At 36.4% G+C, this 17,563-nt stretch overlaps 1 protein-coding gene across 1 annotated transcript in view; it reads left to right on the top strand.

Annotated features, from left to right (window-relative positions):
• Window positions 1–17,563, top strand: part of LOC122045472 — a 41,605-nt gene that overhangs the window by 6,225 nt on the left and 17,817 nt on the right. The window contains exons 3-4 of the mRNA XM_042605701.1: window positions 3,649–3,776; window positions 9,636–9,805. Of these exons, the coding sequence (XP_042461635.1) occupies window positions 3,649–3,776; window positions 9,636–9,805 (298 nt within the window). The remainder of the gene's footprint in view (window positions 1–3,648; window positions 3,777–9,635; window positions 9,806–17,563) is intronic.

The following is a 17,563-nucleotide window of genomic DNA, read 5'->3' as shown; positions in this document are numbered from 1 at the left end:
CAGTCGCTTCCAATCAAACCCAAGACTGAGACACTGGAAGACAGTGGAAAGGATATTCAGATATCTTAAGGCGATAACAGATTATTGTCTCTGTTTCTAAGGATTAGATATGAGTCTGAAAGGTTATTCAGATGCAGATTGGGTTGGAGACCTGGATGATAGAAAATCCACATCAGGCTATGCGTTCTTGTTGAATGGTGGCGTATCTCATGGAACAACAAGAAACAAGCTTATGTAGCTTTGTCAACTATAGAAGCTGAATATGTGGCATGTTCAGCCGCTGTGCAAGAAGCAGTCTGGTTGAGAAGATTCCTGAAGCATCTGAAGATTGTTGAGGCAGTGGGAGTCCCGTAATTGTCTACTGTGACAGTCAAGGTGCAATAGCTTTTTCTAAGGATCCCAAATATCACAGCAAAGGCGACAATAAAGGTAGTAGGAGAATAGATCTATGTTTCTCTATTATGTAAGACCTTTGAGATTACAAGTTAATCTCAATTTCGCTCTTAGTAACTATTAGTTGTTTACTTGAAGTTTTAATCAGTATTTGCTACTTTAACATGTATCCTATGACTATGGATGATTCGGTCCATGGAACATAACTAGGAAAGCGACTGATTAAAATAAATAGATTCTAGCTAAAAAGGAAGATTAAATAGATTTACATCTTTTGATGTTATTCACTGGTCGACCCATTTCTGTTATGTATAGAAATGATTATGAATATTGAATATAGAACATGCTCTTGACATAATAAGTCATAATAAGGGATTAGAGATGTTCATATTGATGTAAATGAATATTATTTAATCTAGATAATAGCAAGATATGAATATCTCCAAGATAATGGTTGCGTGCCACTAGGAGATTGGATGTATCCCGGATAAAGGCTATGTGCCACCAAGATAGAGAGGCTATGCGCCATTATGAGAATGTCTCTGATTCATTTGGAATAGTGGCTAAATAAAGTGTAACAACTTTATTAGCATTGATTACTCAAAGAGTGGCTATGTAAGGTGTAATCATTTTCTTAGCATCTATCGCTCAGTGTGCTTGCTGTCGCACGAACCATTTTCTCTAAGTATGGATTTGATGTTCTGATATGGTCTTTGTGACTAAACTCTTATATAATGTATGTAACCTATTTAGTCTTTGTGACTAACTGATCTTAATGACTTACCTAGATGAACTAGTCTTATGACTTACCTTGAACGAGTGGGAGATGTAGGAAATGGGGAACATGGGCAAGCAGCTTGCCCACTACTCTTAAGGGAAAAAGTCCCTTTTACCCTTGGGATAATTCCCATATAAAGGGTGCGTCCAAGGGTAGTTCAAGAAGGGGGTGTGGAAGAACGAGAGGAAGAAGAACATCCGAGGCTGCGGATTTGGTTCGTGGAATTGCGGAGAGCTTTCCGATTCTGTGATCGTTCTTCCGACAACAAGTTCTGCCGTCGCCGATTGCAGATCTGTGGGAGATCGCTATAAGTTTTTACAGGACACTTAGAAGAGTATCCTTGCTGGAAAAAGAGTTTTCACTTTGTTTGCCTCCTTTGTTTAATAATCTGCTTGTTTCTAGTTCCTTTTTCTATTGCTCTTTTAACTTTTATTTTCAACTTGCTGATGCCGATCTGGCCTGAATGGATGATGAGAAATTTTAAAATAAATTTCATACAAAGTTTCATGGGTATGTTTCATTTTTCTGACAAAATTGTTAAGAAAGTGTCATGCCACAAGCCAGGATATGAGTAGATATTGTATATCTACTATGAACACATATATACACAAGACATCAGTAGCACATTGTCATAATACTTTCAAAATTTGCATTTGTGACTGATGAATCAAGAGATAATAGTAATATCAGATCATGTGGAGCCATACTATACCAAGATAAGCCGGCCTCTGACATTTGAAAAGTTTTGAAGACTATATAATGAGTATATTTTTTTTACCCATATCTGTATAAGCTACTTATTAACATGGGTTGAGCATGAGACAACCCTCATAACTCTTCAATATGGTTACTAGTCTTACTGACCTTTTATAACATTAAGTTTATCAAACTTCAACAGCTATTAATCACAACTGAAAAAAATGAAATTTAAATGCTAAACAATGAAGTTATTTTCATCTATCTTATATATCTTAAATTCAGGATTCCAATGAAACAATACCATACAGAAATCACAGTTTTGGTTAAAACATATCAGTGCTTATCTATTATGTTCGTCTGAATCAGAATGTTAAATATCAGATAACTAATTGTGTAAATCAATTCTTTCCAAAATGCAATTCCAAATTTCATTTAGTTATCAGTATATCTACCAGAATGGCTATGATTATAATTAATCCAGTATTGCAGATCAGTATAGGATAGTTCTGTTAACCTAGTGGTTTAATTCAGTATATGATACTTAACCTTAGTGACTCAGGTCTGTGAGAGCATATAGCTTGAACATGACTAGTTTTTGCTAACAGTATCAGTAAGAATCAGTAACAGTGCACGTTGGCCTGACCAATGTGTCACACCCATTTTAGATAACACAGAATCAATTTTTCCTTTTGAAAGTGTTTCATATTCAGAGTATGACTTTTGAACTTATACTGAACCAAACAAAATTCAATAAATAAACAAACATTTTTATTCATAACCCCAATTAATTTAAAAGTTTAATATATCAGGGTATCTTTGAATCTCTTTTTACTTTTATAAATCAGAAAATGCAGCATTTTAATATATCATATTCTACAACCAATCCATACTCACATTAACTTTCATATCACATTCTTATCTAATTTCATGTAATAGACATATATTGCACCATGTATATGAAGAACTTGTGAAAATCACATTTTAAGATAAACATATATATTCAATGTAAAAAATGACAACAATAATTAACTTTTACGCAACTAGAATAAGTGTCAAAGCTAACATATAAAATTTTTAGAGCAATTATTTCATATGTAATACATAATCGATTAACATTTTTATTTAGAACACTTACTTACCTGATTGAACCAATTGGATATAAATAATTATGTGACTTCTGCACTTATCTCCAGTCCGCGAATGGTTTTTCTTTTTTCCCCTGCTTTTTTTCTCCACCTTTCATCTTCTTCTCTAGTACAATCCATCTATTTTTTTTTCTCTTCTTTCATTTCCAGCAGATATTCTCTTCCAGCTATCCTAACCCCTCATACAAGTTTACTTCTCGGACTCTCTACTCTTCCTCTTCTTTTGTTAATTTTCTCCTTACTCTTTTCTCTCTCCACAGCCCATTTCTTCTTCTTTTCTTTCCTTCTTTCTCTCTTTCTTCTCCTCTCTCTTTCTCTTTCTCTTTCTCTTCTTTTCCCTTCACAACACTTCCATCTCCTTCTTTCTGGCCAAAATGACACATCCTCTCAAGAAGATGAAATTACCTTCCCTATCACCTTCCTCATCTCTCGATTCTCTTCACTCCCTTATTGGGTTAAGGGGATAATAGATCATGTTAGAAAATGAGTCTGGTCCAAATACTGATTTAGAACAGTCCTCGTAGAAAGGCTCTCTTGTGTATAATTATGTATCTCGATATCTCAAGTATTTCTTACTAGTCTTTATCATGTTCCACCACTTAGATTTACTTATTTCAATTTAATTATCTGTAGCTTTACCATTGAAGAAAACTAAGCCTCCAAGTCTAGTCAGCTTGTGCCTTGGAATTCTTGGTCAAAATTTGGAGGATATCATTGCTGATATTTCAAAGATAGCAGCAGTATTTCCATCAGATATCAAGGTATGTCATTGGAGTTATATTGAAGTCTCATCATCATTGTTTAGGCTCGTGTTTTCATTTCTCCCCTTCTATTAAATTACTTAATCGGGTTTGAACTTCGAGACATAACATTTGTTGTTTCATATATCTAGATTTTTCTTCTTCTTTATGAATAATGATTGTTTAATTGTTAGACTCCACACTGTATTGTACATATAAAGCAAATGATATGAAAACCATTGTGATGCAACACCAAATGCATACTATTAAACCACACAAAAACTTGGATCAAATTTATGAAGCAAAAAAATTAACTATCTTACTAAGAGAGAAGAAACTTAGACAAAGATTGAAAAGTGGAATATTTCATTAATTAAAGCTTAAGAAAATACATAGACACAAAAACTTGACTCTAAAAAACTAGAAAATAAATAATGGGAATTGGAAAATATAATTAACCCATTAAACTCCTAGTGATTTTAAAGATACCAATTAAATTGCTTCTGAATTTTAATGTACTCCTACCACATGATACCCAAAATACCAAATTGCCAAAATTTAATTTGAAAATCAATATTCATTCTATTCCTTTCCGTATTTGCTTTACATTGCCTATACAACACAGATATGAGAGGCATACAATTAAAAACTTCCAGTTTGTTAGGCATATATTAATCAAAAAGGTTTCATGATGATTAGACATTATTTGGTAGGTTTGGCTGGCATACTTTTTGACCAAAAATAAACCATCATGAAAGGACACCAAGATACTTCTCATAACTTATGATCAGTAGTTGCAGTAATATAATTAACCACAACAGATTCAAGATAGTCAGTCCCACTGGATATTTTGAATAAACTGTTTTTGTTCAACCATAATATCAACTTTATTTAAGTTTGCTGAACAACATTTGTGATTAGGCAGTCGGGTGAACCTATGATCGCAAAAGAAAATGTACTAAAGGATTTAACTATTAGGTCTGAAGAATCTCACTATTAGGACAACTGTAGTCCAGATGCAGGAGGAGCTGCAAAATATAGTACACAGAATAGAGAATAAAAATAAAATTGTTTGAGAGAAATGAACCAATGGAGTAATGCAAACTAATGAAAGTATACTTTTATACAATCTTTTTTATCGGTATTAGTCTATGAAAAAAGACTATTTATATCAGTAACAACCATGGTTGGTTTAAAGTGTCGTGCCGAGATGGGCGAAACGGGAGTAACATCTCGTTCCGCTCGGCGACCGGCACCGGCACGACCTTGGCACCAAACCCGCAAAAGCTACAACGTGTTATGCGACTCCGTGACCGCAGCGAAGGGGTCGCATAACCCTTCCGCTGCCGCCGTGGAGGCGTTGCGCAATCCTGCGGCCGCTGCAGAGGGGTCGCACGACCACCGCGGTAGCGCCAGAGTAGTCACGCGATTCCCGCGGCCATGGCTGAGGGGTCGCGCAACCCCGCGGCAGCGTCGAAGTCACGCAAGCTCGCGATTGGTGTCGGATTTCGGATGTTTTTTAATTAAACTTAGATTAATTATTTTAATCAACTTCTATCTATGATGGAGATAATCTAAAGAGACTTTATTAAACCCTAATAAAATTGTCTAATTAATTTTATATTTCATTTATTTTAATTTAAAAATTATAATAAATTATTTATTTATTTATTTATTTATATATTTTCATATAATTTCCTTTTTTAAAATATTATTTTTTATATTATTTATTTTTTAAATATTTATGTTAAATATTTTATTTTTTAATTAATATATTTTATATTTAAAAAATACCGAAACTATATTGGCACGATACGATACGGTACCGAAACCGTATCGTTCCGGTCCAAGACCGAAATCTCGGCACGGGTCGAAATTTTAAACCTTGGTAACAACAATATATTTTCATCGCATAGAAATAAAGTATTGAGGTGGTTTCATATTTTATATATAAACATTTGCATTGTCCTACTAATAAAAAGAAAGCCGACTTACCCAAGTTTCACAAAATACAAACTAGGTGTCCGAAGGATTACGAGTTGTTAGGTTTTGGGTCCTTATTATGATGAGTCCCACATTGAAATTTGAGGTTTAAGGTTTTCTCTAGAGTCCTATATATATACACAATGGAATATTTTGTTCCTCCATTTTTTACTTGGTATTGGAGTGTACCTTCAAAGACTAGGGTAGATCTTCTAGAATATGTCTCTTACTGGGGAGGCCAATGATCTTATATGATGACAAATACTGACCTCCCTTCGAGTCACAGCTCTTTCCTTCAACTTGGTGTGCACAAGAGTGTTTCTGAATTGTGTTGCTCCCTTTCTATGAATCTGTGGCCTTCCCTTAAGGCGACTCAATCTTCTAGGGATAGGGTTAGATCTTAATATTCCCCTTTATGGGGGAGGCCAATGATCTTGAAGTGGTGATGAATGATGACCTCCCCTTCCAGTAACATTTCTTTCCCTTCAGCTTGGTGTACAGTGAGTGTTTCTAACATGTGTTGCTTCCTTTCTCTAAACCTGTGTTGCTTTCCCTCATGTGACAAGAGTCCTCCTTGCAGTGGCACAAGCCTGTTGAACGGTGTTCTCTTCTGGTGCATCCATTGTCTCCTATGAGTGCTATTTTCATCTACCTTAAAGCATCCACATCAGTTTCTCTATAATATCTCTGAAATTTGGGATAAATTACCTACTTTATTGAATTTAGACAATCATTTTTCACTATACATTACATCGGCTATCCTAAAATTTTCATTATCTTAATTTTTTTATTATTTTATTCTCTCTCTTCCACTTTTTTTTTTAATTATTTGTTCTCTCTCCCTATGTAATATCTACATTCCCTTTATTTTTTCTCTCTCCCAAATTAAATGATATTTTAATGTTTAGGGAATGAATTTAATTCTCTAAATTTAGAGAAGTACTATTCATGAAATATAAATTTAGGGAATGGATAGCTGATACAAAAGTTTTTCTTATGTAAAATTTAAGGTAAATTATGTGTTTAGGAAAGTTGATGTGGATGCTCTAACGTCAACAGTCCAAATTATGACTACCTATTCTTCCCTTTGAATCTTATAGTGTGCAATGAGTGAACCAGTACTTTCATTTAGAGACATTTTTATGACCCCCTTACTTGGCCCTCATCATCTCCGTTGGCCTTGTTTGCTTCCTCGAAATCTAACACCTCATTAACAAATTCTCTCATGTCAGCCACTAAATATTTCTCTCCACCTTCTGGATTAGCTTCAACATCTTCAAGTGATGTTTTTGCAGTAGCCTATAGCGTGCTGCAACTCTTTGCATTTGTTAGGTCATTCTATTTCCCTGCAGCCACGCTTCTCCACCGAAGCTTCGCATCATCTTTTGCTCAATGATCTGAATCTAGATCCACTACTTGTGGGAGAAGAGATGGTATTTTGAGTCTCTGTTGCTCCTCGTATGTGCTCATATAACACCACTTTTCCCTTTCGGCAGCCACTTTATTCCCTCCAGTCATCTATCTTCTATTTTCTTCCCTTGTCTTCTTTTCTTGCTTCTCCAAGCCTTCTAGCTTCTGCACGTCTTCTTAATCAGAACTTGCTTTGGATCCAACTACGTGGTGGATTACAGCTTCTCGAGTTGATCTCATCTATAGTCATTGATACCTCCTTTCTTGGATCTGTAGCCTTTTATTTCCTTCGATCTCATCTTTCTGATCATCCTTTTCACAAGTTCCTTTCTCTAGGACTTACTCTCATTACCGGGTTCTTGTCCCTTTGTGACCTGCCTTCCCTCTTTCTCCTTGGAATTTCCTTCTTCTTGGAGCACTGCAAACCAGCACCAAGAACTTTATCTTTTGGCTCTCTTATACTCTAAACCTCTCCTCCTCCTCTGCCTAATCCAAGATGTGCTAGTTTGTCATGAACAGCCCGTGCTTGCTTTCTTCTTCGGAGATTATTTCTTCAACAACTCTAATCTCTTTCCTCCCTGTCTTTCCTTGACTCACATCTACTTTCATTTTACTCTAGGTAGCTCTTTGTCTTCTTTCTATACTGACTATGTTCTTCAAGGAAAATATCCAATCCATTACTTCCTTCAAGTGCCTTTTCTTTCTCCTTCTATTTATTTGTAGTATGTTGTTGTAGACTTGTATGTGTTGCAACTAGAAGCTCATTAACGAGATTTGTCTCTTTGGGGTTTTATCTCATCCTTGTAGTTTACTAAGGACCCTCGTCGTGTGGTTTTCTTTTCCCATTTCTTTTTTTTGTGCTATAGTATACACTAACACAAGGTGAAGCCACTCGAGGACTTATACTTGGGGTCCTTGTCTTTTACTGACACGTTAACCTAGGTTGAAGGATACCCAAGTGCTCCTTCCAAAGCTTTGTTTTGTATTTTCTTCATCATGGTGACCTTTTCTTCACTAGTGAGCTTTGTTTTCTCATGTGAGAACTTTCTAGTTTATGTAACAAGTTGGACATAGATAATCAATGCTCCATTTTAAGATGAGTTGTCGAGGTATTATGGGATAAGGTATTACAGTTATGGGTTTTGTCCAACATTAATATTTTAGGTTTTGTCACGAGTCCTATATATACATCATGTTATAGTCCTGCTACATCAAGCAATGCATTACCAATGCTACTCGAACTCAAAAACGAGTATTCGGCATAGGTATGAATTTGGATGTTGGGCACTATTTTTCCAAATTAGGGACACTGGGACCTAACAAATAATGGTTCACATTAGGATACAGGTGAGGGGACTCTTCTACTCATCAACCAAGGCCAAAAATTTGGATACCCATTACCTTATGCGATCATTTAGGATACCTACTATAACAAATACTAGTAGAGGCATTAAGGTATGAGGAGTTTAATCCACATTTTCACTTAAAAGTTTAATTAATTTTCAATTAATATTGTCTATAATTTTCTACCAAAAATTGATGAATACCCATTTACTAAATATCCCTTGTAAGGTCCGTGCACCTATTCGTATATGACGACCCTCCCTACTCAGGCATGCTCCAACAAATGCAATCTCTGTGTAACATCCATCGCCTTCCTCTTCATCTGCACTTCCAACGCACCCTAATTAGGGGATTAGGGATCAACTTAACTTGCATTGGTTGTAAATATTCACTATCTCCATTTCTTCCTCTTTCTTTCAGTTTCACTTCTTGTTTCTTTGTGTCTAATTTAATTATGGCGATGAATCCTACTCGTTGGCTTTGGATTAATTACTCATCGTGTCAACTTGGATACATAGGTAGGGGGAATGTTGAGTTCAAGTAAGGAAGTTGACAACAAATAAGAGTGATATTGATGAGACCTATGGCGTGCTTGAATTGGCTCTCCACCCTCGCCTTTGTTCTCGCAAAATGCATACTTTAGTTTACACACAGTTAAAAAATCATTAGTTAAGTGTATTTTAAGTAAAATTCAAGTTTAGGAGACTGAACCTCAACAAATTTAATTTGTGTGCAACTTACCTTATCAGTAGGTGACTCTTATTGTATAATTGGCATGATTGGATTAGCCAACATCCCATCTACTAATGAAGACATTTGGGATCTCTCATGTTCTTTGAAGTGGGAATCTGGATGGTTAGGTATGACTAATACTCGCATGGTTTTTTTGTTGGGTCCAGTAGTTGGACTAACACATACCTCCCATTTTGGAGGGTACCGACTGAAATTTAAATCTATTCTATACATAAATAGGTATGATACCATTGATAAGGCATTTATGTTGGCAAATATAGTGATTAATAGGCTTGTTAAGTTCTTACTCTTCCGTTGCTTGCTTTGAAGATGTTCAATTTAATTATATGAAAGGAATTAGACTGACTTGTGTAATTATTATGCATAACTCTGTTTTTAAAGTTCTTTTAGTTGGCCTTGGTTGCTATTGCAAGGAGGAGACAGTTACTGAATGATGATCTTCTTGTCGCATTAGCTGAAGTTTCATGGAAGATTCTAGATATATATGGATCAAATGTCACTGATTATGGTCTGAAAAAAGTTGTAGAGATTTGCACTAATCTGCAGGCTGTCGATATTAGGTAAGTAGCTGATGTGAACCCTTTTCTTGTTGCCATAAGTCTTTTTTCTTTTTCTTTTTATTTTTTTATGAGATTCACAATTACTTCTCTACATGCTTGATACAGTGGTTATCACCTCGGCTTGTTTTTTAATATAGAAATATATTATGTACCCTTGATAGACAAATGCTTGATTCTTGATGCATTATAATACATGTATTCAGTGCTCAAAGTAGGCCACCCAACCATGTACGAGAAATCCATCAACCATAACCCTACGACAGTTTGAGAACAGAACATCTTCAAACAACCAATGGTTAAGGGAATGAAATCATGAGATTTCACTATCTTCTGACTTTACAACGTGTACACCACAAAAAGAAAAAAAAAGTGTTTTATCATATCTCTTTCAACACATCCAACGACTGTATTATATTCTGTTTGATGAAGGGCTTCAGTCAAGCATTAAGGAGAATAATAAACCTGAATTCAACAAGTTTACGAGGGAAGACACCTTATGGGCCTTTCTTCTCCTAAGTTATTGCTCATACAGCCTAATGGTAGCAAACCACCATTATCCTTGAAGACCACAAATCAGGTTCCTTACCACTCACTGTTACGCAACCGCAAGTGCACGATTTCGTCATCAATAATAAAAAGATATCGATCACAGGGAATGGTTATTAGCACTAGAGATGTCTCACAACGAATTAGCTAAACAATCGACAAAGGAAGCGAATGTACTAAGTAGCAACTAGAAATAGAAATAGAAAAGCAAATGTAAGAACTTGGGTTTTATGAGAGTTCTAGGAGTTCGGTTTCATTGTGATATTTATCAATGTAAGGTGATCTACCAATTCTTATCCTCAATTGCCATACATTTGTAGGAAGTTGCCGGTTTTCTCCTGCAGAAGTCAACCGACAAGGAATTTTTATCTATACCTCTAGTAATTTAATAGTCATGATCCTTATGAAATCTGTTAGCGGGGCAGCCTGTCACCAACGCCCCTTGGTCATACGACATAGAAACACATCACCATTCAATCCACATAAAGGCATAGGGGATAAATGCACTCAACTATTCCACCTCCTTGTAGAGACTAGCTTCACCTTTCAAGGTGATCCCCTAGATGTCCGTTAGCGGGGCAGCCTGTCACTAGCGTCCCTCGGTTATACGATCTAGGGGATCCCTCTATAAGATCCACAAGTATCACAAACATCCAATCGAGCATGGTAATAAAATCCAAACACAACAATCGACAAAGGAAGCGAATGTACTAAGTAGCAACTAGAAATAGAAATAGAAAAGCAAATGTAAGAACTTGGGTTTTATGAGAGTTCTAGGAGTTCGGTTTCATTGTGATATTTATCAATGTAAGGTGATCTACCAATTCTTATCCTCAATTGCCATACATTTGTAGGAAGTTGCCGGTTTTCTCCCGCAGAAGTCAACCGACAAGGAATTTTTATCTATACCTCTAGTAATTTAATAGTCATGATCCTTATGAAATCTGTTAGCGGGGCAGCCTGTCACCAACGCCCCTTGGTCATACGACATAGAAACACATCACCATTCAATCCACATAAAGGCATAGGGGATAAATGCACTCAACTATTCCACCTCCTTGTAGAGACTAGCTTCACCTTTCAAGGTGATCCCCTAGATGTCCGTTAGCGGGGCAGCCTGTCACTAGTGTCCCTCGGTTATACGATCTAGGGGATCCCTCTATAAGATCCACAAGTATCACAAACATCCAATCGAGCATGGTAATTAAATCCAAACACAACAATCGACAAAGGAAGCGAATGTACTAAGTAGCAACTAGAAATAGAAATAGAAAAGAAAATGTAAGAACTTGGGTTTTATAAGAGTTCTAGGAGTTTGGTTTCATTGTGATATTTATCAATATAAGGTGATCTACCAATTCTTATCCTCAATTGCCATACATTTGTAGGAAGTTGCCGGTTTTCTCCTGCAGAAGTCAACCGACAAGGAATTTTTATCTATACCTCTAGTAATTTAATAGTCATGATCTTTATGAAATCTGTTAGCGGGGCAGCCTGTCACCAACGTCCCTTGGTCATACGACATAGAAACACATCACCATTCAATCCACATAAAGGCATAGGGGATAAATGCACTCAACTATTCCACCTCCTTGTAGAGACTAGCTTCACCTTTCAAGGTGATCCCCTATATGTCCGTTAGCGGGGGCAGCCTGTCACTAGCGTCCCTCGGTTATACGATCTAGGGGATCCCTCTATAAGATCCACAAGTATCACAAACATCCAATCGAGCATGGTAATTAAATCCAAACACAACAATCCACACAAGATCAAATAGATACAAAACATAACATCATTGAGATAGGAAATTTACATATCCATGAGATTCTTACATCAAATCACACCACAAATACTCCCTTAGTCTTAGAACAATGAATCTACTCCATAATATAAAGATAGAGATCCGAAGACAAAGAATTCACAAACATTTCAATCCCAATCAAGAGAAGAGATTAGAAATGTTTATCTAGTGACGAGGAGTGATCTTCGGAACCAATCCTTAGCTTCTGGAGTTGAATCGGAGATGGAAATAGCTTAGGAATGCTGGATCAAGGTTGGAGAAGGTGAAGAATGGCCCCAAACTTGATCTCCCCAAAAGGGAGAGCCCTCCTCCCCCTTGAAAGAGGAAGAAGCTCTTTATATAGGGCAGGGCACGAGCATCATACGACCCGTGCCACGGCCGTGTGGCACACACGGCCCCAGCTGTTTTGCTCTAGGCCAAGGTCACACGGCCATGTAGCCTTCACACGGCCGTGTGGCCTTCACACGGCCGTGTATTGTTCTTTCTCTGGTTTGCTCACACGGTCGTGTGGCTCACACAACCGTGCCAATCTTGGCCTCTAGATCCCTTGCATGGTCGTGTGGCACACACGGCCTGGCCTTGCCTCTTCTCTGGAAATGTTGCACGGTCGTGTAGAGATGTTGCTTGGGTCGTGTAGATCTACACGACCCTGTTCTAGTCATGCTTGCTGAGGTGACACGACCGTGTGGATCATTCTCCTTCTCTGGAAATGCTACACGGCCTGCCTGCTCCACACGGTCATCCCTGCTCCTATAGCATGGCCGTGTGGCTCACATGGCCAGTGTCGTCTTCCTTTGCTTGTTACCTAGATCGACCACGAACATCATTTTTTCTTCAAATTCGACTCTTGTAGACAGAAAATGCACAAGAGCAAATCTCCGAATAAAGAAAAGTATTTATGCTGAAAGTAAGACAAAGAGTATGAAAGTGCATAGACAAAGTGTGCATAAAATATGTGAATGACTGAATGTGCGTCAAAACATGCTAAACAGGTGTATATAATCTACACACATCACACCCCCGACTTAAATTTTTGCTTGTCCTCAAGCAAATGTCGCAATCTAAACTTATGTGCTCTATAATGCATCATAATCCTTAGTGCACTTTCCTAACCCTATCTAAAAGTTTCATCGATGAGCATGATCGTGGAAACAACTCAAGTATTTCCTAAGCATAAGTTTCTTGTGCATAGTGCAATAAGTGACCCAAACTCTTTAAGTTTTAATCTTTGTCCTAGTCAAGTCGTCATCCAATCGAGTTCCTAATATTCCGGGTGATAGGCACTTACCTGCCACACACTTGGTTCATATTTCTTAATCCACCCAAGGTCTCAAAGCTAGTTTCCACTCACGACAACTGTTTTTTTATATCCCTTATTCATCATATTTTTTTTCTAAGTGATTGCAAGGTGCAGCACTTAAACACAAATGCACATAAGTACAGATGTTGGGATATTTCGATTTTTCCAAATGACCTTACATGATTCGAGTATCATCCATTAATCAAAATATAGTTTGAGAAATCATCATAGGAACTAAGTACTAAACAAATAGAATGAATCATCACTATGTCAATGATATCAACTATTCAAGTTCAAGTAAAGTGAAAGTAAGATCCTTAAGGTTAAGCCAAAACTCAAATTTATCTCTGTATAATACTTAGCTCACATCATTGGTGGCAAAAAAAAAAAGGCGACATTTACCTCGGCTTTGTCGAGATTCGAACCCCAGACCTCATTGGTGGCAACACCTCATGTGCTAGCCACTAGACCCATCTGAGGGGACAATACTTAGCTCACATCATGCTACTTAAGATAGAGAAAAGAGGTACACTAAACATACTCACATTATATTCAAAACATCATTAATCAAGATATAAACTGCAAACAATTTTGCTCTTAGCAAGGTTTAATGATGTTCTCAGCAAGGTTTAAAATTTTGACCCGTGCCGAGGTTTTGGTCTTAGACCGGAACGATACGGTTTCGGTATCGTATCGTGCTGTGCCGATACAGTTTCGGTATTTTTTATTTATCTATAGTAATTATAAGATAAATATGTTTATTGTGTATATAAAAATAAGTTGTATATTGATTTATTATAAATTCTCAATTATTGAATAATTTAATATTGTTAGAAAAATAATTAAAAATAATTTTATTTAAATAGAATTGATATATCAATAATTCAAATTAAAATGGAAGTATCTATTATAATAATAATAATAATAATAATAATATAAATTAATGCAAAGATATTACTTTATATTAATAATAATTATATAAATTAACTATTTATTCATTTAATTAATTATTAATTAAATAATATATATTTTAAATAGTAAAAAATATCAAGTAAAAAATTTAAAAAAAATAAAAAAATATCAGAATATAAATATAATTTATTAGATTTTAAAAAAAAAATTTAATTTTTTTTTAAATTTTTAAAAATTTAAATGAAATTTAAAATAATAAAAAAATATATTAGAATATAAATAAGAATTATTATATATTTTTTAAAATTTTTAAATGAAATTTAAAATATTATTTTTTTCAGAATATTAATTAATAAAATTTATTTAATTTATTTTAATTTTAAATATATTTTTAAATATTTTATTAGGATAATTTAATTAGGGTTTATAAAAGTCTCTTCGAAATATCACACATCCTCCTTGGGAATTGTTTAAATTAATTAAATAAAATAACTAATTATTAAAAAAGAAAAAAAATCACGTACTTGCGTACACGAGATCGCTCCCGCGATGATCGCAAGCAATCCCGCGGGGGGCGTCTAGCGGCACCGTAAGGGTCGCCGGAAGCGTCCGGCGACCCTACTGGATCCTTTCGGCATCGCAGAAGGCGTCGCACACGAAGCCTTCGGCGCTATAGAAGGCGTCGCGCACGACGCCTTAGGTGTCGAAGGCATCGCCGGAGGCGTCCCCTCCGACGCCGACGGAGATGTCCCGCGTCTCCTTCGGCGCCACCGAGACGGGGACGCCTCCCGTGCCAGTTTTGACCGCCCGTCTGAATGGTAAAAACCGTCCGTGCCGGACGGCACGGAATGACATTTCAAACCCTGGTTCTCAGTATGCCAAAATGCTTCAAAAGACAGTCAAATGACAATAAAAAAAACAAATATAGCAAGCAAAGCAAAGAAAAATGCAAAACATAAGCAAAAAGAAACTAAATGCAAACAAAGAAAAAAATTTATAGAAAATTTCAGGTTGCATACACCCAGACTTAAACTTTTTATCGTCCCGATGAAATCAATATTGGTGGTAGGGGAGGGAGTTCGGGGAATTCGAGAAGGGGAAAGGGAAAAGATCAATGAACCATCGTACCTCGTCCCTAAAAAATTTATGATATTCAAACAATTTGACTGAATCATCTTGCAAATATCTCATAAAGCCTCGAAAATCTTCATTAAACTGCATTTGAGCTCTATGAAAGTTTATTAATTCAGAAATTGTGATACATAACTCTTTTTCGCTTTTGAAACACTTTTGCATTTTCTTAAATTGTTCATCCTTCATGCAATCTTCCTTCGTAAGTAATTTATTAGTTAAATCCAAATCATTATGAATGTTGTTTAAAACAGAATGAAGTTCATGGAAGTTGAATTTCAAAATATCACGATTAATTGGATGAACATCTCTTGTAACTTTATTTGATAGGGCTCTAGAATGTTGATTTGCTAAGGTTAAACACCAATTCTCCTTAATACGAACAACAGTTAAATCAGGATTTGGCAATCGCAAAAGAAAATTATTTTTGACAAGGAGGCTATATCCATGTTCCTCGCGTCTTACCATCTGGATTGCTAAACATGAATTCAAATCCAATCCATAAGTTTCCTCAACCATCTCTAAACCATCTAGATCACATCCTAACACTAGCGTCATTTGAGTTAACAACCCACCTAAGATAATAGGCGTGGTAGATTCTGCCTTCCCTAATTTCACTAAATGCTTAAGGAAGAAATAATCAGAGTTTATTGAAACATTTTCAGCCATTGCCCATAGACAATATAAATCAGTAAGTTTTACTATTCCTTCCTTGTCCTCCCGTCCAAAGATAGTGTTTTTCATAACTAAATGAATGTATCTAAAGACGGGATTAATGATATTAGAGGCTTTGGATGTGTGAGGGTTAAAGTGAGATTGCCCAGAGATTAATTGCCAAAAGTGTGAATTTTCAAATTCAGGTAGAATCATACATGCACCATCCTTAGGAAAATCATAACAAGTAGCAAAATCATTTAATGTCCATTCATAATCATCATTCAATAATCGGAATTTGAGTTTTTCCCCACCTTGCACATTGTCAACCGTGATAGAATTTAAAATTTCCAAAACAATTTTAGAGTAAGTTGGATATTTCATGTTCATCAATTTTTCCCAACCTATTCTTTCAAAAAGCCAATCAATATCACCTCTAAAACTTAAAGCCTCTAAGGTTGCATAATCTAAACTTAGTACTCAAGATGGAATGTTTACATAAGGAAAGATAACGATGTTTTTGTTCATCACTAGAAAAAATGATGTCAAAGTTGTTAGAGATACCTTTGAAACATGAATTCCTTCCTTTTGAAGCAAACATCTTTTCTTTTCCTCTTCTTGTTGATGGAATTTCCTTGATTAGCCTTGACATTGTAGGAGTTAGAGAGGTTTGGCTTTAAGGGAAATGGGTGAAGAGATTGGAAGGGGGTGATTTAGGGTCTTTGGAGAAGAGAAAGGGATAGGAAAAGGAGAGAAATAGGAAGCATGTGGCGGACGCCGCCGTGTGGCTCTCACACCCCATGCCCTAACCTTTAAAACCTGGGTTGGGTCGTGCCGTGCCAAGTCCTTTCTTCCTTCACACGGTCGTGTCCAAGACACGGCCTGTTCTACCTCATCCTTGGGTTTTTCTGCACGGCTGTGTCAATTGGCACGACCAAAAACTTTTCTTCCTCGGGTGAACTCACACGGGTAGTGTGAGTCACACGACCTAGACTTTTTCTTTCACTGTTAGCCTTGCACGCTCGTGTAGCACACACAGCCAACTCTTTCTTCTCCTTTGGAATTTTCACACGGCTGTGCGAAATCGCACGACCTTGACCTTCTTCTTCTCGGGTGAACTTACACGGGCAGTGTGAGTCACATGGTTTACTACTCTTCCCTCCCTGTAAGTGCGACACGGTCGTGTATTGTACATGGCCGGACTCTATCAGGACCAAAAAATTGTTACACTTCCTCCTTTCCGACTTCTCCAATGCCTCTACGCCCATGAAATAATCATGACCAGCTCATGGAACCTACGTTCAACCTAAAAACAAAAATAACATCGGATTAAAACACTAACTAATAAAAAAGAAAAACTCAAATTGAATCTAATAAAAGAACCCTTGGGTTGCCTCCCAAGAAACGCTTGTTT

Source organism: Zingiber officinale, chromosome 2B, assembly GCF_018446385.1.
Source record: "Zingiber officinale cultivar Zhangliang chromosome 2B, Zo_v1.1, whole genome shotgun sequence".
Taxonomy (NCBI): Eukaryota; Viridiplantae; Streptophyta; class Magnoliopsida; order Zingiberales; family Zingiberaceae; genus Zingiber; species Zingiber officinale.
The sequence above is the reverse complement of the archived record's forward strand: the minus strand, read 5'-3'. Positions and strand labels throughout refer to the sequence as shown.